The 26,541-nt window shown below is 49.6% G+C and overlaps 1 protein-coding gene and 1 pseudogene across 4 annotated transcripts in view; one reads left to right on the top strand and one right to left on the bottom strand.

Moving 5' to 3' along the window:
- Positions 1 to 265: 265 nt before the first annotated feature.
- On the bottom strand, positions 266 to 414 carry LOC119941118 (annotated as a pseudogene).
- A 7,372-nt stretch (positions 415 to 7,786) lies between these two features.
- Positions 7,787 to 26,541, top strand: part of UBE3D (ubiquitin protein ligase E3D) — an 86,243-nt gene continuing 67,488 nt past the window's right edge. For all 4 annotated transcript variants that reach the window (XR_005455045.1, XM_038761123.1, XM_038761124.1 and 1 more), the window contains exons 1-4: positions 7,787 to 7,850; positions 11,555 to 11,751; positions 16,397 to 16,487; positions 22,795 to 23,026. Coding sequence is in view for 3 of the 4 variants with exons in the window: in XM_038761123.1 (XP_038617051.1) it covers positions 7,789 to 7,850; positions 11,555 to 11,751; positions 16,397 to 16,487; positions 22,795 to 23,026 (582 nt within the window). In the remaining variant the exon portion in view is untranslated. The remainder of the gene's footprint in view (positions 7,851 to 11,554; positions 11,752 to 16,396; positions 16,488 to 22,794; positions 23,027 to 26,541) is intronic.

Raw genomic sequence — 26,541 nt, 5'->3', positions numbered from 1 at the left:
AACTGGAGCGGGAAAGTGTGAGAGGCCAGCCTGCATTGGTGTGAATTAAGGAATAGTGTGGCCTAATGGATAGCGCACCGGTCTGGACGCCAAAAGGATCTGGGTTCTAGTCCCAGCTCTGCCACTTGTCTGCTGTGTGACCTTGGGCAAGTCACTTCACTTCTCTGTGCTTCAGGTCCCTCATCTGTAAAATGGGGATTGTGAGCCCCACCCAGGACAACCTGATTACCTTGCATCTATCCCAGTGCCTACAAGCGTACTTGGCACATAGTAAGCGCTTAACAAATACCATCATTATTACAATAACGCAGTCAAGTTTCCAGCATTTGGGGGAAATCGCGGGGGTCAGCACACCCGGAGTGCAAGGGATGAGGGTCTCACCCCGGGAAAACGTCTCTCCCCTGCTTTAAGGAGCAGAAAAAGGGTTCTGAGAAACTGCAAAGGGACACCAGGCTGCGGAGCTTTCTTCTCTGTTCCCTCCACCCATTCTGCGGGAGGTTTGCCAGAAGTTGCAGCTCCATTGTACAGGCCCAGTCCTGCCTGCAATCATCAACTACGGCTAATCACTATTACCAGCTGGAGAAAGTTCCAAGTCTACCTTGCAACAGATTCAGTAGCGGACTAACAATGGCCAGGCAGACTTGGCTTCTTATTTCAGGCATTTAATCTGTTCTGAATTAGGAGTTTCTTTTAAGAGTTCCAAAATAACTATTTTTTTTTTTTTTGCCTTGAAGCTAGTAAGGGTTTAATTTCACACTACTTGCCCTGGGAAATTTTTCAGGGGCTTCCCGGCCCTCAGTGAGGATGGCAATCTTTCAAAAAACTCGGAGAACAGAGTAAAACTTAATCTAGGGCTTTCAAAAAATACAAGGTCCTACTTCAGGCTTCCATGGCCTGTTATCCTGCCAGCATCAAAGGGGTTTCTTGAGCATCGACCGTGTGACTCGCACTTGGGGCCCAGAAAAGAAAAGGGAAGCAGAAACGGACAGATATTCCACAGCTAAGGCTACAGATAGAGATGGGAGACGTGGGTGGAGATGCACATTTCTGGCATAACTACCCCGGGGCAGGGTTTTTGCAACACTGAAAGAGTGGGACCATTTACACAGGCCGATAAGAAATAAATCTAGCCGAGCTTTTGTGAGCAGGGAACCTCACTGTTTACTGTTGCATTGTACTTTCCCAAGTGCTTAGTCCAGTGCTCCGCACACAGTAAGGGCTCAATAAATATGACTGACTAAATAAGGGGTGGATGAAAAAGACAGACAAAACCTCGTGAAGCCGCCCCTCTCTCCCTTTTATTACCAACGCATTAATTACTCCTACCTGCTTCCTCGTGGCTGCTTTCCCCTGGCCAGAGGTGGTCTTAACCAACTAACTGCCTCTACTTTTCCCCCATCCAAGGCAGTCGTAACTACTAACACCTGCCTGCTGGTTTCTGGTCCTCCTCCAGGTAGCCTCTGTGAATTAACTTCCACCACCTGTTTTGTCACATTCTCTCGACTGTCTGCTCCTCCTCCCACCCACCCCCAGCCAATGCTACAATTACGTGGTACCAAAAACAAACAAAAAAAAATCATCTTTTATTTCCTCTTTAGCAATCGGGGTGAGATCATTATGTGAGTAAACATGGCAAATGGCAAATAAACAAACAGATGGTGTTGGGTGGGATGGGTGTTTGGTGGTGGATGGGATGGCTCTAGAGTTGGCGCTTGCATGGCGAGACGGTGAAATTCCAACAGTTAATTTTACTTTGACATTTGTTAATCGTTTAATATGGGGAGATAATAATAATAATAATGGTGGCATTTATTAAGCACTTACTATGTGTAAAGCACTGTTCTAAGCTCTGGGGAGGTTACACGGTGATCAGGTTGTCCCAAGGGGGGGGCTCACAGTCTGAATCCCCATTTTACAGATGAGGTAACTGAGGCACAGAGAAGTTAAGTGACTTGCCCAAAGTCACACAGCAGTCAAGTGGCAGAGCCGGCATTAGAACCCGGGTCCGTGCTCTAGATAGAGATAGAAGCCAATCAGATGGGACACAGTTCCCGTCCCACGTGGGGCTCACAGTCTTAATCCCCATTTTACTGATGAGGAAACTGAAGCACAGAGAAGCCAAGTGACTCAACCGAGATCACACAGCAGTCAAGTAGCAGAGCAGGCATTAGAAACCCGGGTCTGTGCTCTAGCCAGGAGACCACATTGCTTCCTGTTGAACAACTCCCATGCAAGAAAGGTAGGGGTGGAATTTGAAGCTGGTAGCTAAAATCTAATTCTGCAGTGACTTGTGTTGGTCCTGCACCCAGATCGCACCTCTCTCCCGGAGGCTGGATAAGTGAGCGTTGTCTTGCAGACATTTATGCTTTCTTTTTTTTAAAATGGTATTTGTTAAGCCCTTACTCTGTGCCAGGCACTGTACAAAGTGCTGGAGTACATCCAAGTTACTCGGACTGGACACAGTCCATGTCCTAGATCAGGTTCACACTCTTCACCCCCATTTTACAGATGAGGTAACTGAGGCACTGAGAAGTGGCTCGCCTAAAGTCAAACAGCAGAGAGGTGTTGGGAGTTGCGATTGGAACCCAGGTCCTCCTGACTTCCAGGCTGGACTCTATACACTGGGCAATGCTGCTTCTCACGGGATTAGTAGGAGATTCTGATATTTTCACAGCTGTTCACGTGGGCTTGAAACACCTTTTCCCTTCCTGTTCTTCACCAAATGGGGCCCAGTAATTCTTAAAATAAACGTAAAGGCACCTCCTCTTTGGATATCTCCAGGCACAATAGGAAATGGATCATTGGACCCCCCCCCCCCACCCCAGTTTACTGTGCTAGTTTCAGCAGTAACAGTCTACACCTGGGGTCGTTGTGGCAAATGCTCCACAAATGTTCCTAGGACTTTTTGTTTCGGGTCTTAGCCAGCGAGAAAGAATCCATTTCATGTGTGACTTGGGCTGTGATTCATGGAATAAAGGATAGTAACGCGGGTCAATCCTGCTGGGCCAGAAAAAAAAAAAAAGTGGGGCTTTGATTTTCATTTTTTAAAAAGTATGAAGAAGAATTCATCCAAGGACTGGAGTGGGCGGAAGAGCTAGGGGAACGGAACACTAGGTCTTAAAAGATCACCCACCGGATCTCAAAACAACCTTTGTTTATGAAAGAATTCAAGAGACCTCCCTCAACCTACCTACAAGGCTACTGGAGAACTGTCATTATGATGAGAAGATGAAACAAGTGAGAGGCTGTTTTCAATTTATAATCTGATTTAATTTTAGCTGATGATATCGTTCAGTAGAGCCTCCCATCCCCACAGAGATGGATGTACTTTCGAATTATTTGATCCCCAGAAAGTTCAAATGTGATACACAGTTCTGTAGTCGATGTGTACTCGGAGGGTGATACTAATCACTTGGGAGACTATAAACAAAAGAATCAGGAGACACGACTGCTGCCCTCAACTAGCAACCATTTGATGTTATCTTTCACTCCTTTGGATAAACCGCAAACAACTCATTTCTATTTGTTTTGAGGAAAATGGTCAATTTTCCATCCCACCACATAGCAATCAATTAACTAAATGGTATTTACCGAGGGCTTACTGTGTGCAGAGCGTTGCACTCAAGACTGGTGGAGTGCAATATAGAACAGAAATGGCCCACCAAGAGTTTACAATCCAGCTGGGAAAGCTGCACCATCTTTGTTTACTTCTTCCCTAAATCCAAGACTACCTTCCCTGCAAGTCAAGGGTCATTCCGCCCCTCATTCTGAGCCACCCTCTCTTTCCTATATCTAGAGTGAAATAGGCAATTTGGGGGGTTGCACCACATTTTCTTGGTGCCCATGCTAACACTGAATCCCTGGTCGAGACTGTGAGCCCGCTGTTGGGTAGGGACCGTCTCTATATGCTGCCAACTTGTACTTCCCAAGCGCTTAGTACAGTGCTCTGCACACAGTAAGCGCTCAATAAATACGATTGAATGAATGAATGAATGGTCCCGAGAGCTCTCCCCAATGCTGAATCTCTGACCTCCAGTGTTTACCCCAACATGGAATTCCACGCGGAATCCCCAGCCCCTAAAGCTCACCCAACACTGAATCCCTGACCCCCAGTACTCATCCCAACACCAAATCTCTGGCCTTCATTGCTCGCCCAACACTGAATCCCTTGGCCCCAGAGCTCACCCCGCTACCAAATCCTTGGCACCCAGTGGTTGCCCCTACACCGAATCCCTAGGCCGCAGTGGTCGCCCCTACACAGAATCCCTGGGCCCCAGTGGTCACCCCAACACGGAATCCCTGGCCACCAGTGGTCACCCCAACAGGGAATCCCTGGCCACCAGTGGTCACACCAAAATGGAATCCGTGGCCGCCGGTGGTCACCCCAACAGGGAATCCCTGGCCGCCGGTGGTCGCCCCCAAAACAGAATCCCTGACAACCGGTGGTCACCCCAACACGGAATCCCTGGCCACCGGTGGTCACCCCAACACGGAATCCCTGGCCACCGGTGGCCACCCCGACACGGAATCCCTGGCCACCAGTGGCCACCCCGACACGGAATCCCTGGCCACCGGTGGCCACCCCAACACGGAATCCCTGGCCACCGGTGGTCACCCCAACACGGAATCCCTGGCCACACCACTAAGGACTGGAATGGGCGGAACAACTAGAGAACGGAACACTAGGTCTTAAAAGATCACCCACCGGATCTCAAAACAACCTTTATTTACAAAGAATTCAAGAGACCTCCCTCAACCTACAAGGCTACTGGAGAACTATCATTACTATGAGAAGATAATAACCTTCTCACTGGTGGCCAACATGGAATCCGTGGCCACCAGTGGTCACCCCAACACGGTATCCCTGGCCACCGGTGGTCGCCCCGACACGGAATCCCTGGCCACCGGTGGTTGCCCTGACACGGAATCCCTGGCCACCGGTGGTTGGCCCAACACGGAATCCCTGGCCACCGGCGGTCTCCCCAACACGGAATCCCTGGACACTGGCGGTCTCCCCAACATGGAATCCCTGGACACTGGCGGTCTCCCCAACACGGAATCCCTGGACACTGGCGGTCTCCCCAACACAGAATCCCTGGACACTGGCGGTCTCCCCAACACGGAATCCCTGGACACCGGCGGTCACTGTAACATGGAATCCCTGGCCACCGGTGGTCGGCCCAACACGGAATCCCTGGTCACCGGTGGTCGCCCCAACACAGAATCCCTGGCCACCGGTGGTCGCCCCGACACAGAATCCCTGGCTATCGGTGGTCACCCCAACACAGAATCGCTGGCCACCGGTGGTTGCCCCGACACGGAATCCGTGGCCACCGGTGGTCGCCCCAACACAGAATCCATGGCCACCGGTGGTCGCCCCAACACGGAATCCGTGGCCACCGGTGGTCGCCCCGACACGGAATCCCTGGCCACCGGTGGTCGCCCTGACACGGAATCCGTGGCCACCGGTGGTCGACCCGACACGGAATCCGTGGCCACCGGTGGTCGCCCCAACACAGAATCCCTGGCCACCGGTGGTCGCCCCAAAACGGAATCCGTGGCCGCCGGTGGTCGCCCCGACACGGAATCCCTGGCCACCGGTGGTCGCCCCAAAACGGAATCCGTGGCCACCGGTGGTCGCCCCAATATGGAATCCGTGGCCGCTGGTGGTCGCCCCAAAACAGAATCCGTGGCCACCGGTGGTCGCCCCAAAATGGAATCCGAGGCCACTGGTGGTCGCCCCAACACGAAATCCGTGGCCACTGGTGGTCGCCCCAACAGGGAATCCGTGGCCACCGGTGGTTGCCCCAACAGGGAATCCCTGGCTGCCAGTGGTCGGCCCAACAGGGAATCCGTGGCCCCCGGTGGTCGCCCCAACAGGGAATCCGTGGCCACCGGTGGTCGCCCCAATATGGAATCCGTGGCCGCCGGTGGTCGCCCCAACACAGAATCCGTGGCCACCAGTGGTCGCCCCAACACGGGATCCGGGGCCACTGGTGGTCGCCCCAACAAGGAATCCCTGAGCCGCCAGTGGTCGCCCCAACAGGGAATCCCTGGCCGCCGGTGGTCGCCCCAAAACAGAATCCGTGGCCACCGGTGGTCGCCCCAAAACGGAATCCGAGGCCACTGGTGGTCGCCCCAACACGAAATCCGTGGCCACTGGTGGTCGCCCCAACAGGGAATCCGTGGCCACCGGTGGTTGCCCCAACAGGGAATCCCTGGCTGCCAATGGTCGGCCCAACAGGGAATCCGTGGCCCCCGGTGGTCGCCCCAACAGGGAATCCGTGGCCACTGGTGGTCGCCCCAATATGGAATCCGTGGCCGCCGGTGGTCGCCCCAACACAGAATCCGTGGCCACCAGTGGTCGCCCCAACACGGGATCCGGGGCCACTGGTGGTCGCCCCAACAAGGAATCCCTGAGCCGCCAGTGGTCGCCCCAACAGGGAATCCCTGGCCACCGGTGGTCGCCCCAACAGGGAATCCCTGGCCGCCAGTGGTCGGCCCAACAGGGAATCCGTGGCCCCCGGTGGTCGCCCCAACAGGGAATCCGTGGCCACCGGTGGTCGCCCCAAAACGGAATCCGTGGCCACCGGTGGTCGCCCCGACAGGGAATCCGTGGCCACCGGTGGTCGCCCCAAAACGGAATCCGTGGCCACCGGTGGTCGCCCCGACAGGGAATCCCTGGCCGCCGGTGGTCTCCCCAAAACGGAATCCCTGGCCGTCGGTGGTCTCCCCAACACAGAATCCGTGGCCACTGGTGGTTGCCCAAACACGGAATCCCTGCCTGCTGGTGGTCGCCCCAACAAGGAATCCGTGGCCACCAGTGGTTGCCCCAACAGGGAATCCCTGGCCGCCGGTGGTCGCCCCAACAGGGAATCCCTGGCCACCAGTGGTTGCCCCCACAGGGAATCCCTGGCTGTCAGTGGTCGCCCCAACAGGGAATCCCTGGCCACCGGTGGTCGCCCCAACAGGGAATCCGTGGCCACCGGTGGTCGCCCCAAAACGGAATCCGAGGCCACCAGTGGTCGCCCCAACACGGGATCCGGGGCCACTGGTGGTCGCCCCAACAAGGAATCCCTGAGCCGCCAGTGGTCGCCCCAACAGGGAATCCGTGGCCACCGGTGGTAGCCCCAACAGGGAATCCGTGGCCACCGGTGGTTGCCCCCACAGGGAATCCCTGGCCCCCGGTGGTCGCCCCGACACGGACCCCCCCTTCTAACCTGCGAGCCCACTGTCGGGTAGGGACCGTCTCCCTATACGTTGCCAACTTGTCCTTCCCAAGCGCTTAGCCCAGTGCTCCGCACGCAGTGAGCGCCCAATAAATACGACTGAATGAATGAATGAATGCGTGGCCCCCAGTGGGCGCCCGGCAACACGGAATCCTTGGTCAGCCGGGGCGGCCGCCTCAGCCCGTTGCCAACTTGTCCTTCCGAAGCGCTCAGTACAGTGCTCTGCACGCAGTAGGCGCTCAGTAAATACGACTGATTGATTGATTGATTGATTGATTGATTGACTGACTGACTGACCCGTCCCGGGGCTCCGGCTGCTGCTCCTCCTCCTGCTCCTCCACCTCCTCGGGCGGCCCTGACAGCTCCCGGCCTGCACCGCGCGCCCGGCGACCGGAACCGGAAACGGAGCCCCCGGCCGGGCCTCCTCTTCCTCCAATGAGAGGCGGCCTGCGGCCGGCGGGCGGGCGGGCGCGCGCGCCCGTCTCCCGGCCTGCCCCGCGGCCCTTGCCCCCGGGAGCGCGCGCGGCGCGGCGCGGCGCGGCGCGGCGTGTCGGCTGCCATGGCGACGGGGCTGTTCCTGGAGGGGCGGCGGGGGCGGGGCGCCGCCCTGCTCATCCTACGGTCCGGGAGACACGCCATTCCCCCCCCCCCGACCCCCCCGTGCTCCTGCCCCCCAGGCTGCTTCTCCTCCTCCTGCCCCCCCCGTGCTCCTGCTCCCCCGGGCTGCTCCTCCTGCTCCCCCCGTGCTCCTGCTCCCCATGCTGCTCCGCCTCCCGCTCCCCCCGTGCTCCTGCCCCCCATGGTGCCCCTCCTCCTGCGCCCCAGGCTGCTCCCCCCGTGTTCCTGCCCCCATGCTGCTCCTCCTCCTGCCCCCCAGGCTGCTCCCCCCGTGCTCCTGCCCCCATGCTGCTTCTCCCCCTGCTCCCCCCGTGCTCCTGCTCCCCATGGTGCTGCTCCTCCTCCTTCTCCCCCCGTGCTCCTGCCCCCCCATGGTGCCCCTCCTCCTGCCCCCCCCGTGCTCCTGCCCCCATGCTGCTTCTCCTCCTACTCCCCCCGTGCTCCCGCCCCCATGCTGCTCCTCCTCCTGCTCCCCCCGTGCTCCTGCCCCCCATGGTGCCCCTCCTCCTACCCCCCCGTGCTCCTGCCCCCCCATGGTGCCCCTCCTCCTCCTGCTCCCCCCGTGCTCCTCCTCCTGCCCCCCAGGCTGCTCCCCCCGTGCTCCTGCCCCCATGCTGCCCCTCCTCCTGCCCCCCCCGTGCTCCTGCCCCCATGCTGCTTCTCCTCCTACTCCCCCCGTGCTCCCGCCCCCATGCTGCTCCTCCTCCTGCTCCCCCCGTGCTCCTGCCCCCCATGGTGCCCCTCCTCCTGCTCCCCCCGTGCTCCTGCCCCCCATGGTGCCCCTCCTCCTGCTCCCCCCGTGCTCCTGCCCCCCATGGTGCCCCTCCTCCTGCTCCCGCTCCCCCCGTGCTCCTCTTCCTGCTCCCCCCGTGCTCCTCTTCCTGCTCCCCCCAGCTCCTCCTCCTCCTGATCCCCCGGTGCTCCTCCTTCTGCTCCCCCCGTGCTCCTTCTCCCCATGCTGCTCCTCCTCCTGCTCCCCTCGTGCTCCTCCACCCCCCCCCGTGCTCCTTCTCCCCGTGCTCCTGCCGCCCATGTGCTCCTCCTCTTGCACCCCCCGTGCTCCTGCTCCCCATGCTGCTCCTTCCCCCCATGCTGTTCGTCCTCCTACCCCCTCCCCCGTGTTCCTGCCCCCCATGGTTCTCCTCTTCCTGCCTCCCCCCGTGCTCCTCCTCCTGTTTGCCCCATGCCCCTGTCACCCGCGGTGTTCCTCCTCCTGCTCCCCCCGTGCTCCTGTCCCCCATGATGCTCCTCCTCCTGCTCCCTGCAGTGCTCCTCGTCCGTCTCTCCCAGTGCTCCTGCTCCCCATGCTGCCCCTCCTCCTGATCCCACGGTGCTCCTGCTCCCCACAGTGTTCCTGCTCCTGTTCTCCCAGTGCTCCCTGCTCCTGCTCCCTCCAGTGCTCCTCCTCCTCCTCCAGTGTTCCTGCTCCCCAAGTGCTCTTGCTCTCCCACAGTGCTTCCTGCTTCTCCCAGTTTTTCTTGCTCCTCCTCCCCCTGGTGTTCCTGCTCCCCCACAGTGCTCCCTGCCTTGGCTTCCCCCCAGTGCTTCCTGTTCCTGCTCCCCCGCAGTGCTCCCTTCTGCTCCCTTCGGTGCCCCTGCTCCCCCCCCCCCGTGTTCCCTGTTTCTGCTCCCTCCAGTGCTCCTTCTCCCCCACAGTGCTCCCTGCCAACTCGTGGGTTTTCGTGCACACTCATATGTGTGTGTACATGGGTACATGTATCCTAACTGGATACATGTTCATACATATGGGGTGTTCCCTTGGGTGGGGATGGTTCAGACCCCCTGTCCCCTCCTGTGTGTGTTTGAGAAGCAGCGTGGCTCAGTGGCAAGAGCCTGGGCTTGGGAGTCAGAGATCATGGGTTCAATTCCCGGCTTCGCCAATTGTCAGCTGGGTGACTGGGCAAGTCACTTCTTTGGGCCTCAGTTCCCTCATCTGTAAAATGGGGATTACGACTGTGAACCCCTCCGTGGGACAACCTGATCACCGTGTCACCTCCCCAGCCCTTAGAACAGTGCTTTGCACATAATAAGCACTTAATAAATGCCATACTCATTATTATTATTATTTAATGGTGTTCGTTAAGCCCTCATTATGTGGCTGGCGCCGTACTAGCCCAGGGGTAGATAGAAGTTAATCAGGTTGGACGCAATCCCAGTCCCTCAAGGGGCTCCCAGTCTTAATCCCCATTTTACAGATGAGGTCACTGAGGCACAGAGATGCCAAGTGAATTGCCCAACGTCACACAGCAGGTGACAGAGCAGGGACTAGAACCCAGGCCTTTTGACTCCCCTGGTCTCATTTCTCAGGTCTCAGTTGAGAAGCAGCGTGGCGCAGTGGAAAGAGCTCGGGCTTTGGAGTCAGAGGTCTTGGGTTCAAATTCCTGCTCCACCAATTGTCAGCTGTGTGACTTTGGGCAAGTCACTTCACTTCTCTGGGCCTCAGTTACCGCATCTGTAAAATGGGGATTAAGACTGTGAGCCCCACCATGGGACAACCTGATCACCTTGTAACCTCCCCAGCGCTTAGTACAGTGCTTTCCACATAGTAAGCACTTAATAAATGCCATTATTATTATTATTATTATTATAGGAACGAGAACCTGTTCACAGCCTGAAACCCAGCTTGGTCCAGGCTCCCAAAGGAGGGTGCTGGAATTTGCAGAGTCAATCAATCCTATGTATTGAGCACTTACTGTGTGCAGAGCACTGTAGTAAGCATTTGGGAGAGTACAATACAAGAGTTAGTAGACATGCTCTCTGCCCACAAGGAACTTGCAGTCTAGAGGGGGAATACAGACATGAAGATGAATAAATTATGGATATGGCCGTACATCATATGGATGGAGGGAGACAAGGTGTGGAGTCAGGATTAGAACCCAGGTCCTCTGACTCCCGGGCCTTTCCACTTGGTCACACGGCTTCACAGATTGCCCCTTCAAAGAAGGGATAAGTATATTATATAAGTATGTTGGAAAGCCTTTTTGCGTGTGTGTGAAATCTGAATAGGCTAGTAAGGTTGGTACTAAATTGTTTTCCTAAACAATGTAACATTACGTAGTCTTGATTTTCTCATTAACATTTTGTGTAATTTGGTGATCTCATTTATTAACTCCACTGGATCATAAATTTATTGAGGGCAATAATAATAATAATAATGGTGTTTTTTAAGCGCTTACTTTGTGCCAAGCACTGTTCTAAGTGCTGGGGTAGGTACAGGGTGATCAGGTTGTCCCATGTGGGGCTCACAGTCTTTATCCCCCTTTTACAGATAAGGGAACTGAGGGCACAGAGAAGTGAAGTGACTTGCCCAAAGCCACACAGCTGACAAGTGGTGGAGGCAGGATTAGAATCCACGACCTCTGACTCCCAAGTCCGGGTTCTTTCCACTGAGCCATGCTGCTTCTCATAATAATAATAATAATAATAATAATAATGGCATTTGTTAAGTGCTTACTATGTGCAAAGCTAAGTGTTGGGGAAAATAGGATTGTGTGTATCATTTCTATTGTACCGTATTTTCCCAAGCCCTTAAACCCGGCGTTCTGCACACAGTAGGCACCCCAAAACCGGTGATTAAATAATTATTCCGAATAAAGCCCAATCTCTCTCTGTTTTTTTCAACATTAGGTGGTTTAACCAGCACTTTTAAAGCTTCCTTCTCTACGGGAAGGTATGCTCTTTGATTCCTTTTCCTTTAATCTTTCCAGAGCACCAAAGGAAGAAAGCTTCCCCCTGGACATTTCGGTCACCCCGTCGCTGCTGCAGGTGAAAAGCCCGAAAGGTTGCCAGGAGGTCAGCCTCCCAGGAGGAGTCAGGCTTGTCCCTTCCTCCTGCCGGGGACTGCAGTATGTGGCTGGGGATGGGGTGCACATAAGACTACAAATCCTGGCAGATTCGCGTTCAAGTAAGACCAGCGTGTTATTATTATTTTAGTGTCCGTCAACCTCCGTATCAGACGAAAGCTCCTCACTCTGGGCTTCAAGGCTGTCCATCCCCTCGCCCCCTCCTACCTCACCTCCCTTCTCTCCTTCTGCAGCCCAGCCCGCACCCTCCGCTCCTCTGCTGCTAACCTCCTCACTGGGCCTCGTTCTCTCCTGTCAATCAATCAATCAATCGTATTTATTGAGCACTTACTGTGTGCAGAGCACTGTACTAAGCACTTGGGAAGTACAAGATGGCAACATATAGAGACAGTCCCTACCCAACAGTGGGCTCACAGTCTAGAAGGACTGTCTGTCCCGCCATGTCCTCCCCCTGGCCCGGAATGCCCTCCCTCCGCCCATCCGCCAAACTAACTCTCTTCCTCCCTTCAAAGCCCTACTGAGAGCTCACCTCCTCCAGGAGGCCTTCCCAGAGTAAGCCCTGTCTTCCCCCTCCTTTCCGTGTCACCTCGACTCGCTCCCTTTGCTCTCCCCCCACCACACAGTACTTATGCATATACTGTATGTATCTATAATTCTATTTATTGATATTGATGCCGGTGTACTTGTTTTAGACTGTGAGCCCACTGGTGGGTAGGGACTGTCTCTATATGTTGCCAACTTGTACTTCCCAAGCGCTTAGTACAGTGCTCTGCACACAGTAAGCGCTCAATAAATACGATTGATTGATTGATTGATTTGATGTCTGTCTCCCCTCTTCTAGACTGTAAGCCCAGTGAGGTCAGGGATTGTCAGTTGTCGGCTGTGTGACTTTGGGCAAGTCACTTCACTTCTCTGTGCCTCAGTTACCTCATCTCTAAAATGGGGATTACGACTGAGAGCCCCACGTGGGACAGCCTGATCACTTTGTATCCTCCCCAGTGCTTAGAAGAGTGCTTGGCACATAGTAAGTGCTTAATAAATGCCATTATTATTATTATTGTAATTTATTGCTATGTTATACTTTCCAAGCACTTAGAACGGTGCTCTGCACTCAGTATGCATTCAGTAAATATGACTGAATGAATGAATGAATATCCATCTTCCCCTCTAGCAAACAAAATCCTCAAGGGTACTGAAAATGTATACTAATAATAATGATGGTATTTGTTAAGCGCTTACTATGTGCCAGGCACTGTACGAAGCACTGGGGTAGGTAGGAGCTTATCAGGTTGGACGCAGGCCCTGTCCCTCATGGGGTTCACAGTCTTAATGCCCATTTTACTGATGAGGGAACTGAGGCCCAGAGGAGTGAAGTGACTTGCCCAAGATCTGACAGCAGGCAAGTGGCGGAGCCGGGATTAGAACCCAGGACCTCCTGATTCCCAGGCGCATGCTCTATCCACTACGCCATGCTGCTTCTCATTCTGATTTACTCTCCCCCAACTCTTAGTTGGAGCTCTGCGCACAATTGTGCAGAAGCAGCGTGACTCAGTGGAAAAGAGCACGGGCTTCGGAGTCGGAGGTCATGGGTTCAAATCCTGGCTCTGCCAATTGTCAGCTGTGTGACTTTGGGTAAGTCACTTAACTTCTCTGTGCCTCAGCTCCCTCATCTGTATAATGGGGATTAAGACTGTGAGCCCCCCCATGGGTCAACCTGATCACCTTGTAACCTCCCCAGCACTTAGAACAGTGCTTTGCACATACTAAGCACTTAATAAATGCCATCATTATTATTATTAATAATAATTGGCTCAATAAATGCTATCTTGATTGACTACAAATCTTGGCTTATTTTGCTTCTCTTGCTTCTTAAAGGATGTAAAAAGGTATGGTACTTGTTCTGAGTGCTGAATGCTGGGTAGAGAAGCAACATGGCTTAGTGGAAAGAGCCCGGACTTGGGAGTCAGTTGTGGGTTCTAATTTCACCTCCGCCACTTGTCAGCTATGTAACTCTGGGCAAGCCTCAGTTCCCTCATCTGTAAAATGGGGTTTAAGACTGTGAGCCCCACCTGGGGCAGCCCGATAACCTTGTATCTCCCCCAGCGCTTAGAACAGTGCTTGGCACATAATAAGCGCTTAACAAATACCATAATAATAATAGTTATTATTATTGGATATGTTAATCAGTTTGGATGCAGTCCCTGTCCCACATGGGGCTCCTGCTCTAAGTAGGAGAGAGAACAAATGTTGAATGTCCCCTCTTTCCTTCTCTTTTCTCTTTCCCCCTCCCTTCTTTCCCCTTTCCTTTCTCTCTCCTCATTGACACGCCAGTCTTTCCCCTTTCCCTTCTCTTTTCTCTTTCCTCCTCCCCTCTTTCCCCTTCCCCTTCTCTTTTCTCCTTCCCCCTCCCCTCTTTCCCCTTCCCCTTCTCTTTTCTCCTTCCCCCTCCCCTCTTTCCCTTCTCTTTTCTCCTTCCCCCTCCCCTCTTTCCCCTTCCCCTTCTCTTTTCTCCTTCCCCCTCCCCTCTTTCCCTTCTCTTTTCTCCTTCCCCCTCCCCTCTTTCCCCTTTCCCTTCTCTTTTCTCCTTCCCCCTCCCCATTTCCCCTTTCCCTTCTCTCCTCATTGACAATCCAGTCTTTCCCCTTTCCCTTCTCTTTTCTCCTCCCCCCTTTCCCTTCTTTCTCCTTCCCCCTCCCCTCTTTCCCCTTTCCCTTCTCTTTCCCCCTTCCCTTCTCTTTTCTCCTTCCCCCTCCCTTCTTTCCCCTTTCCCTTCTCTTTTCTCCTCCCCCCCCCTTTCCCTTTCCCTTCTTCCCTCTATTCCGTCTCCTTTCCCCTCTCTCTTCTCTTCCCCCACCCGGCCTTTCCCCTTCCCCTTCTCTCTTCTTCTTCCCCTCCTTTCCCCTTATCATCTTCCTCTTCCTCCCTTTCTACTTTGGGTCCAATTGCCAGTTCAACAGAAACCAATGTTCACTGCTGTTTTTCCAACAGATGGTGCTATTTTACTGACTATCGACCTCTTCCCCATGAGCTATTTCACATTTATTTTTGTGCAGGGGAGGTCAAGGGGAAACCCCAAGATTTTCAATGGCTTGAAATTTGTTAATGCCAATTATTTCCTCCGTCACAGCAAAGCAAATAACACCCGTCTTTGGGATTGGGGAAACACAATAATCATTTGGGAATTTAAGTGCTTACTATGTGTCAAGCACCACACTAAGTCCTGGGGTAGATACAAGATAATCAGGTCGGACACTGCTCTGTCCCCAAATCCAAGTATTATTTATTTATTATAGTATTTTTAATGCACTTATGTGCTGAATGCTAAGTGCTGGAGTAGATAGAAGTTTATCTGGTCTGATACAGTCCCTGTCCCACATGGGGCTGACTGTTTGAATAGGTGGGAGAACAGGTGTTTCAAAGCAGCATGGCCTAGTGGATAGATCATGGACATGGGTTCTAAGCCAGGCTCCGCCACTTGTCTGCCGTGAGACCCTGGACAAGTCACTTCACTTCTCAGGGCTTCAGTTACCTCACCTGTACTTGTGACTGTGAATTCCAACTGTGTCCAACCTGATTTGCCTGTATCCACCCCAGCACTTAGTCCAGTACCTACCACATAGTAAGCGCTTAACGAATACCAGAATTATTATTATTATTCTCATTTTACAGATGAGGAAACTGAGGTACAAAGAAGACAAGAAATGACCTGCCTAAGGTCGCAAAGCAAGCAAGTGACAGAGGTGGGATTAGAACCCAGGTCCTCTGACCCCCAGGCCCAGAGTCTTTCCACTAGGTCATGCTGCTTTTTGTTCAGGCGTTTCTTTGCTGATGTCAACAGTACACACACTGTAACTATTTTTGCTGAATATGAAATATTGAATAATATCCTTTGCATAAGAAATGGGTAGCAAAATCCAAAGTCACTCGCTAGGTTGTCCAGGGCTCTGCTGCCTCTCCCGTATGGTGAGATATTTCAAATGGACCAATATCCCCCTTTTCCTTTGCAGTTTTTGGAAAATCTAAAACTAAATTGAAGCTCTTTCTTAAGTTAGCAGGGCAACTTTGAAAAACTTTTCCAGCCAAAACACTTTGGTCTGTGCCACCACTCAAAAGCCAGAAGGCAGTGGTAGGAAAAATGAGAAGCAGTGGGGTCTAGTGGAAGGAGTCCAGGACTGGAGGAACCTGGTTTCTAATACTGGCTCTTCCCAAGCGCTTAGTACAGTGTTCTGCACACAGTAAATGCTCAATAAATACGATTGAATGAATGAATGAATGGCTCTGCCACTCGCTGGCTGTATGACTTTGGGCAAGTCACTCCTCTGTGCTTCAGTTTCCTCACCTGAAAATGGGGATTAAATACCCGTTCTCCCTCCCCGAAAGATTGTGAGCCTTATGTGGGTTAGGAGCCATACCTGATCTGATTGTACTGTACTTACCCTAGTTTTAGGACATTGCTTAGCTTAGTAAGCATGTAACAAATACCACAATTATTATTATCATTATTATTCAGCGATTCTATGTAACAGGAGGAAGTTGTGAAACACTGCAGAAAGTGTTTATATTATCCCTCTAACCTAAATGTAAATAGTTCTGGTTAAATCATCCAATAATATTTACTCAATGTCTACCAACATGTGGAACCAAAACAATATTTGGTAAGACTGGTTTAATATCAAGTTTCAAACTGTACAGATCTAACTTAATCCCTGAATCAAAATGATTTGTGGTTTTCTTTAATGCATTTAGAAGCGGCTCCAACTTTGAGTCAAAGTGTAAAGACTCAAGAAAGTTGTACTTTTCACTGCCAAACCTGTGGTGAGATCATCATAAGGGAAAGGTAAGAAACGTCTTTAACACAGATTAATAGTGCTGCGTATGGCTAAATATCTGGCTCTCGGAATTTGCCAGGTGATTGCTGAGCCCGCCTCCTTAAATTGAAAACCAGCATGATGTTATTTAAAATTTAAAAAAAAAGCCCTCCGGTAGTCAGGGTGGCAGGGCTAGATGTTGTCATGATGATTAGGTGGCTTTTATGAAGTACCGAAAATCGCATAGCGAAGGATGCGTGGCTAAGCACGTCTTTTCCATATAATGATTGTCATGAGAAATCGACATGTCTACCAACTCTGTCGTATTGTTCTTCCAAGCGCTTAGAGCAGTGCTCTGCACACGGTAAGCACTCAATCAATACCACTGATTGGTAGGCGAGAAGCCGAATGATTTCAAGGATTACAAAATCTGACAAGCAAGAGCGAATATTTCTCTGCCCATGGGATCTCACCCATTGCCAGGTCTGTAGGAAATTTTCCAAGTTTCATTATGGAGAGGAAGGGGTTCCAGTTGTCCGGATATGATTTGTCAGGAGGTTTTTTTGTCAAAGTATCCTTATTTTTATGAATTTAAGCACTTAAGCACTGTTCTAAGCACTTGGTAGATACAAGTTCATCAGGCCAAATACAGTCCTAGTCCCACATGGGGCTCGCAGTCCAAGTTGGAAGGAGGAGGATTAGTGGTGTCCGTTGTTCAGATGTGGGAACTGAGGCACAGAGTATCAACTGATCAGTTGTATTTTTTGAGCACTTCCTGTGTGAAGAGAATTGTATTAAGTACTTGGGAGAGTACTATATAAGAGAAGCTAAGTGATTTGCTCAAGCTCACACAGCAGAGAAATGGCAGATCCAGAATTAGAACCCAAGTCCTCTGACTCTTAGGCCCGTGCCTACGCTTCATCTAAGCAGCTCTGGAATGACTCCTGGAAGTCTTAGCTGTCATAAGGTACCTGATTGTTTCAGATCAGTTTGACAGGTGGAGAGATTTGTTCTTTTTCAGATCTCCTGAAATGATATATTTTTAAGAGGACTCACCTGACAGGCTGAATCAGCTTCAAAAGTGAACTGGAATAAGTGAGCCTAGGAGGCCAGAGCACAGAACAGAAGCTAGCACATTGTGGACACTCAACAGATGCTAAGTAACAATATCACAAAACGAATTCTTTTGTGGGTTTTTACTGGAGCAGATCCAGAAGCTCGTCAAAGGGTGTTTCAGATGTTTCCCTTATCAGTAAAAGCAGAACGAGTTTAAACAAAATACCCCAACGGAATTGCCAAGGCTTTGTGTTTTGGGGATTTAGTGTGTATTCGCCTTTGAAATTTTAGAAACATCATCATCAGTGGTATTTATTGAGTGCTTACTTTGTGCGGAGCCTGGGAGTTTGAAACTTGATATTAAACCAGTCTTACCAAATATTTTTTTGGTTCCACATGTTGGTAGACATTGAGTTCAGCAGAGTTGGAAAACACATTCCCAGCCCACAGCAAGTTTACAATCTAGAGTTCTTTAGCCACTTTACCTGCCCTGGGCATCTCTACTTAGTACCTCTTTCAGAAATACTTAGAGAGTCACAATTCGAGGAAGAGATATTCAGAAAGTACTTTAGCAAAATACAAAAAAGAACATCATTCTTTTTGTCTCAGAGTAGCCACCTACACTACACTGAGACTTAGAGAGAGACTTGAAATTCTCAAAGCCCATAGATGTCCCAGTTGTCCCAGTTGATAATCCAAAATGCATGTTGGGATTAAAATGCTCAGGCAAATTTAGTTTACAGCTGCTGTTACTTAAATTTCCTAGCATCATCTGACCTTTCTGGAATTCTAGCAGCAGTTACAGGGTTTTTTTTTTTTTCATAATTGAAGTTATTCTTAGGATTCAACATGATGACTTCTCTGCCATCCAGTCTAAAAAGTTTTTTTTCCCCCCTTTTCAACTCATCAGGTGAATTGATTTGCGGCTGATTTTGAAGTAGTGACCATTTCGTTTCCTTGCCTACTAATTGTGTTTTGGTAGTAAATCAAACTTGATTATGCCCAGTCAATATTTATTAAAAGTACACATTGAAAATAGCTTTTTTTTCTAAAAGTGGATATTCAGGGCAGGTACACTGAAACAGGTAATTGAAGTAATAAAAATGGTTATGTACTTTTGTGGTTGTAATTATAGGTGTGGAAGAGTCCAAGAGGCCATAGATTTAATCCCTCTGACCCCAGGACAGGGTAAACCGACCCACGCAGAGGCAATGAATTCTGTTTTAAAATGGTCTACAGTTTATCATGTTCTGCTTTTTGGAGTTTCAGGAACTTTTGAAAGAACAGTTGGTTACACTGCTGTGTCTGATTTTTTTTTTTCCCCAAGGTTTTGGCCTTTTCTGTCACTCTGGAATCATTGTTTTCACAGCACAAAAGTGTATCTAGTAATGTGTAGAGGGTGTCTAATTTCAACTCTATTCAGAGTGTCATATTACGGTCTTGCTTTTGGCCTCCTTCCTTTGTGTACATTCACTCAATTCGTTCAGTCCTATTTATTGAATGCTTACTGTGTGCAGAGCACTGTAATAAGCGCTTGGGAAGTACAGTTCAGTACAGTCATTGTGGGATGTTTTGTCAATTTATTAAATCTGATTTAGGGGAACAGTTAGGTTTAAGATGTTATTTCCCGCTGGTGTCCCCACCTCTCTATAGACACACACACACACATTTCCAATGTCCACCTTTGTTGTCCTTTTTCCTAGAATTTATGTTGGGCTACTGATAGTCCTCTCTTGGATATTACTTATAACAACTGTGGTTTGTGTTAAGCACTTACTGTTTGCCAAGCACTGCACTAAGCGCTGGAGCAGATAGACAAGAATCTTGTCAGACATCATCTCTGTCCCTCACAGCTCAGAGTAGGGGGGAGAAGAGGTATTCAATTCCCGTTATACAGATGAGGAAACTGAGGCACAGAGAAGTGAAGTGACTTACCCAAGGTCAGATAACAGGAAAATAGCAGAGCCAGGATTAGAGCTTTACTAGAAACCATTTGTGAAGATTTAATGCTCACGAACTTCTCCAGCGTCCAACTGAAGTCAGAGGAAAGGGAGACCGCGTGGTCTCCTGTTCCCCTTCAGGCGTTGGCCGTTCTTGTTTGTGTCTCCAAGATGGGGACCCCTGCCTCTCTCCACAACCTGTTCCAGTGTGCAAAAACCCACCAATCCATCAATGGTATTTATTGTGAACTTACTGATGGTATTTATTGCGAGCTTACTGTGTGCAAAGCATTGTACCAAGCATTTGGCGGAGTACAATCCGACAGCTGGTCGACAAGTTTCCTGCCCGCAGCAAGCTTCAAGAAGTTCTTCCTTTTGCCCAGTCGAACTCTCTCTCATTTTAAATCGTCTTGTCCAGTGCATTTCAAGCAATCAATCAACAGTACTCATTTAACTCCCATAGTACTTATTGAGAGCACTGTTCTAAGCTCTTTGGAGAGTACAGTGGAGTTCAGGGACTTGTTCCAGTCCTCAGGGAGCTTGCAGAGAAGCAGCGGGGCTCAGTGGAAAGAGCCCGGGCTTTGGAGTCAGAGGATGTGGGTTCAAATCCTGGCTCTGCCACATGTCAGGCTGTTTGACTTTGGGCAAGTCACTGAACTTCTCTGGGCCTCAGTTGCCTCATCTGTAAAATGGGGATTAAGACTGTGAGCCTCAGGTGGGACAACCTGATCACCTTGTAACCTCCCCAGCACTTAGAACAGTGCTTTGCACATAGTAAGCGCTTAATAAATGCCATCATTATTATTGCAGCCTAACTGGGAAAATAGGCACAAAATAATTTACAGAACACGGGCATCTCTGCAATGTATTTATTGTAATGTCCGTTTCCCCCTGTAATCTGTTCCTTGTCAGTCACTCAAAAATGCCATTCCTTAATGGTATTTATTAAATGTTTACTATGTGCCAGGCACTGTACTAAGTACTGGGGTTGATTCAAGATGGGCTGGATGATGATGATCCATATCCATATGTACTTGTACATATCTATTCTATTTATTTTATTTTGTTAGTATGTTTGGTTTTGTTCTCTGTCTCCCCCTTTTAGACTGTGAGCCCACTGTTGGCTAGGGACTGTCTCTATATGTTGCCAACTTGTACTTCCCAAGCGCTTAGTACAGTGCTCTGCACACAGTAAGCGCTCAATAAATACGATTGATGATGGTGATGATGATGATGGCATTTATTAAGCGCTTACTATGTGCCAAGCACTGTTCTAAGTGCTTGGGAGGTTACAGGGTGATCAGGTTGTCTCACGGGGGGCTCACAGTCTTAATCCCCATTTTCCAGATGAGGGAACTGAGACACAGAGAAGTGACTTGCCCAAAGTCACACAGCTGACAATTGGCGGAGCTGGGATTTGAACCCATGACCTCTGACTCCCAACCCCGTGCTCTTTCCACTGAGCCACGCTGCTTCTCTGCGTGGACACGCAGCTGTCCACGCCGCTGGACACAGTCCATGTCCCACATGAGGCTCACAGTTTTCATCCCCATTATTATTACTGTGGTGTTTGTTAAGCATATACAATGTGCCATGAATTGTACTAAGTGTTGGGATAGATACAAGCTAATCAGGTTGGACACAGTCCATCTCCCACGTGGAGCTCACCGTCTTAATCCCCAATTTACAGATGAGGTAACGGAGTCACAGAGAAGTTGCGGAACTTGCCCAAGGTCACCCAGGAGGCCAGTGGCAGAGCCGGGATTAGAACCCAACACCTACCGATCCACCGGGCCATTATGCTTCTCTTGGTGATTTAGTGGAAGAAGGGAAAGGAAAAATAGCAATTTGACGTGCCTCACTTTTCAGAGGAAATTCAATACTGTAATTGATGGTGAAAAAGTAAAATGGAGAAAGGTTAACTTCCCAGAAATAAAAATCTAAACTGTTTGTGTTAAAACCGCTAGTGTGGATTCCTCAAGTAAATTTAATGTCTGGGCAGTGTCTGTGATGACCTCAGAGGAACCTAGGAGATTTTCTCCACATCAACCATAGACATTAAGAACCCAATGAGTTATTGCCCCTTAAAGGACGTAAAGTACTTTCAGGGATAAAAAAGATCGCAGAGGGATAGGCAAGGAAGAGAAACCAGGACGTCTTGGCATGGCCTAGCGGCTAGACCATGGGCCTGGGAGTTAGAAGGGCCTGGGTTCTAATCCCGGCTCTGCCACTTGTCTGCTGTGTGACCTTGGGCAAGTCACATCACTTCTCTGGGCCTCAGTTACCTCAGCTGTAAAATGGGGATTGAGACGGTGAGCCCTACATGGGACAGGGACTGTGTCCAACCCAATTTGCTTGTGTGCACCCCGTGCTTTGTACAGTGCTTGGCACATAGTAAGCACGTAATAAAGACCGTAATTAACTACCCCAGTGCTTAGAACTGTTCTTGGCATATAGTAAGTGCTTCACAACAAATCCCAGAATTATTAGGTGAGTGGCAGAGCTGGAAACTGGGACCTAGGTCCTCTGAGGCCCAGGCCTGTACTCTTTCCACCTGGCCTTGGGGGAGGTTCACCCATAGGGTTGTTCTTCATAGAACTAGGGGGGCCCTGATGAAAGTGGGGGTTCCAGGAGTCCAAGGATTGGGGCCTCCCAAACTACACCAGTGGAACCAATCAATTGCCTTGATTGCGTGCTTACTATGTGCACAGCACTGTTCGTTCATTCATTCATTCAATCGTATTTATTGAGCGCTTACTGTGTACAGAGCACTGTACTAAGCGCTAGGGAAGTACAAGTTGGCAACATATAGAGACGGTCCCTACCCTACAATGGGCTCACAGTCTAGACGGGGGAGACAGACAACAAAACAAAGCATGTGGACAGGTGTCAAGTCATCAGAACAAATAGAAATAAAGCTAGATGCACATCATTAACAAAATAAATAGAATAGTAAATATGTACAAGTAAAATAAATAGAGCAATAAATCTGTACAAACATATATATGTGTGCTGTGGGGAGGGGAAGGAGTTAGGGCTCGGAGGGATGGGGAGGAGGAGAGGGGGAAAAAGGGGGCTCAGTCTGGGAAAGCCTCTCTAAACTCTTGAGCGAGTTCAATATAGCAGAGTTGGCAGACAACACTCCCTACCCACAGCGAGCTTACAGTCTACAGGGGGATCCGACGTACTTCTCCTAAATGCAACTTTTTGGGGAAAAAAAAATTAGCTATTTGACCCCCCCCCCCCCCCCGCCTTTTGGTTTTATTGAAAAGTTTCATTTCAAAGTGGCTAATAACCTACGTTCCGTGAGGTGAAGAAAAGTATTTTCTCTTTCAATTAGGAGGTTCCACAGAGTCCTCCCTCTTCCAAGTGAAAACTGGAGTGCCCTAGTTGATGAATGGTGTTGCCATCCTGATCCATTTGCTAATCGGGAACTTCGCCCTCAAGAAAGTGACTGCTTTGTGGGAGACACTCACTTCCTTGTGAACTTAGGACACGAGCTACTCGAGCCAGGTTCCGGAGTGACCCGAAAAGAGAGTCACCCTCCTGCTTCCGAGAGCCAACCTGGACAGGTATGACGTCTTCTCAATCAGTCAGTGGTATTTATTGAGTGCTTACTATGTGCGGCGCTCTGTACTAAGCGCTTGGGAGAGTACACCACAGCAGTTGGCAGACACACGCCCCTCCCTTTTGATTTAAGAGAAACTAGTGTCCTTTCGTTCTAGGCTATATTCAATATACAGGCCAAGTAGTTGACCTGGAGGCCAAGTTTAGACAATGGATGTGATAGTGACAGACTTTGGACAAGTCACTTTCTCTGGGCCTCAGTTTCCTCATCTGTGAAATGGGGATTCAATTCTTAGGCTGTGAGCTCCGTGAGAGACAGGGGCCCTGTCCTCTCCAGTTATCCTGTATCTACCCCAATGCTGCCGCATAATAAGCACTTAACAAACACCACTATTATTATTGTAAATACAGGTGCCATTTAAGGATATACAAAGGAAGTCCAGAAACCTAAGAATGGAAAACTTCAACATAAAGTATAGCATTCCAGAATTAGTGCCAGGCACCGCCAGGTTCGGTTCGTTCTTGAAGTTTGCTTTGGAGGAAAAGGAGAATTTTATTCTTCCAGAAATAACTGGTAAAGAAAAAAGCCATGCTGTTGGCTTAGCGTCGGTTAAGTGGCAATCCCCGGATAGTAAGTTAATAGGTGCCTATGAGGAAGCAGCGTGGCTCACTGGAAAGAGCACGGGCTTTGGAGTCAGAGGTCAGGGGTTCAAATCCCGGCTCCGCCACTTGTCAGCTGTGTGACTTTGGGCAAGTCACTTCACTTTCCTGTGCCTCAGTTACCTCATCTGTAAAATGGGGATGAAGACTGTGAGCCCCCCGTGGGACAACCTGATCACCTTGTAACCTCCCCAGCGCTTAGAACAGTGCTTTGCACATAGTAAGCGCTTAATAAATGCCATTATTGTTATTTATTCTTATTATTACAAAAGAAAAGAAACCAATACCCATTTCAGAAAACCTAAAATGGACTTTCCTGTTGTCCTGTTTTGCCCTCTTTATATAATCAGGTGTGCCATGATGCATGTTTTCACTATGCATCTTGGCTAGAGTGTTATTAAGAAATTAGGGAATGCTTGTTCGGTAAGTTGTCTGTTGGGATACGGCCTGCTGTGGCATCAGAAGGAGCAGTCCACATCGAGCCGGGCATCAGAATGGTTGAGTACTACAGCACACATTTTCATTATCGCAGATTTTGCCAGAAAGCAACCATCCTTAACACCCCTACACACTACCCTGCCACCCTCCCAGCTTTTAGGCCAACTGGGTGTATTGTAAAAATAAGTTATATTACTGCTCGCAGGCAATGTACTGTGTATTTGGAAAAAATTTCCCAGTGTACGTCAGTCATTTTGTAATTAGTTAAAATTACTCCTTGAAATATCTCATCCATCCCTGTGAATCGAAAATCCTTTGCCAGGGAAGGACTAATTTTTGGCTACAGTAACTCAGTATTCTTAAAGGTAAAGACTAAGATCCAACCCGGGTGATGTATAATTACTACGAGGTGATTTTGTTTATTAACTTTACCGTTTCCTCATGCCAATAGAGTACTATAACCTTGTTCATATGTTTGGCAAGAGGGTTGTTAAAGAGAGCAGTTTTGACTATTTTCCTTCATCTCCTCCAGTGACACTAGGTTTCTGACGTTCTGGCTTGATATTTGTAGCCTCGTGTTGCCGCTCACTGAGGTTTCACTTGATTGTGACTAAAGTTCTTACCGGTGCCCCTGTCAATAAAGAAGCAAGTCCAAATTCACCCATCATCTCTCCGAATATCAAGAAGATTATTGAAAGCTGTGAGGGAGACAGACGGTTATCGGCCGTTTTCAAGTCTGCCTCGATAGGAGTTTTCCCTTTAATTGGCCAGGTTAGCAGTGGAGTGGGCCCATGACAAAAATAGTAACATAAATTTTGGGAGGGCAGGCTAAACATTCATCTCCCGGCTCCTGGGGGAACAATGTGGCTCTCTGCGATCGAAAACCTATTTCTCGTATCATCTAGTCTAGCCACATAGCGCTGTTTGGAAATGTCACATGGCAACGCAGCCTCCTAATGGTATCTCTTGGGAAGCATTTTCTTGGTGAGACAATATCAAGAATCCTTAGGAACTGAAGCAAAACAATGGGAAGCAGAAAAAAAATAGATCCAGGAGGGCAATCCACCTCTGTCTGCAGTACCTTGGCAGCAATGTTATCTCACAGATAAATTGATTTAATTAGTCACTGTACCATTCCTGGGTGTTTATTCCACAGGGGAGAAGAGTTCTCAGAATGTTTAGCCACTTCATTACACACCTTGCCTTTATTATTGCCCTTAAGCGTAGGCTCGGGGAAAAACATCTATTATTAGAAGAATATTTTCTTTAATGCAGCATTAGGCAGCTGTTGATTATTCCACCCCAAAGATCCTTTAACACGATCACCACTAAATCTTCTGTTTCCCACGGTGGCTCTACTCAAGAGCTTACGGGATCTTCTTCATCTTGCGTTTTCAGGGTCACGGTGGTAGGCGCTGTCTGCAGAATAAGATGGCTGGTCTTCTACCAGGGGGTAGCAATGACATTATAGTGTGATCTTTGTACATTTCCATCCATTTTGACGCTTGGGCACGTGGTTTTAGCGGCTCCTTTTACTTTTTGGAGAGCCATCAACATGAAACCAATTGATATCATCCTGCTGGTTGTAAGCTCTGAACCATTTTACATTCCATTACCTTACTGGGCTAAGTCTTTTTCAGGTTAATAATTTTGGTAGCTGTTAAGGGCTTGCTATGTGCTAAGCCCTGGGGTAGATACAGGATATGCACAGCAGACCCAGTCCCTGACACTCACAGCACTCCCAGTCTAAGACGGAGGGAGAACGGGTTTTGAATCCTCATTTTACAGCTGAGGAAACAGGCACAGAGAGGTTAAGTGACTGGCCCAAGGTCACACGGCAGGCAGGAGGCAAAGTCAGGATTTGAATCCAGGCCCTCCGACTCCTGGGCCTGCGTTCTTTCCACTAGGCCATGCTGTTTCTATAAGCTTAATCCCCTGTGTCAGAAAATAGTGTATTGTCAGTTTACACAAGACATTTCTTGTTTTGTTGACAGGGAAGCTGGAAGTGCTGCGCGGTGGTGACATTCCTATCATTTTTTAAAAATCCTCAAAGCATCTAGGCTAGTTCAGATTCCGAGCTTGGCGTAAACCAAGTTTTTAACTGTCTAGGCTTGATTCCTCGGGCCCCACCACACTAAATCAAATTTTGTTAGCTGTCATCAGCTCCGAGTAAGGACGGAATAAAATCTGAAGTTCAGTATGCACTCCAGAGAATGTATACTATTTTTATAAATACTCAATTTAAATCTGAATTATAGGTTCAAATTTTTATACAGGATAACCGTTGCTTAGGTCCCACCGGGCTTACAGAGTAAGTCAGAGGGAGGACAGGTATTGAATCCCCATTTTGCAGATGGGGGAACTGTGGCCCAAAGAAGTTAAATGACTTGCTCAAGATCATAGAGCAGGTGTAAGGCAGAGC

Source organism: Tachyglossus aculeatus, chromosome 19 (assembly GCF_015852505.1).
Source record: "Tachyglossus aculeatus isolate mTacAcu1 chromosome 19, mTacAcu1.pri, whole genome shotgun sequence".
Classification (NCBI taxonomy): Eukaryota; Metazoa; Chordata; class Mammalia; order Monotremata; family Tachyglossidae; genus Tachyglossus; species Tachyglossus aculeatus.
The sequence above is the reverse complement of the archived record's forward strand: the minus strand, read 5'-3'. Positions and strand labels throughout refer to the sequence as shown.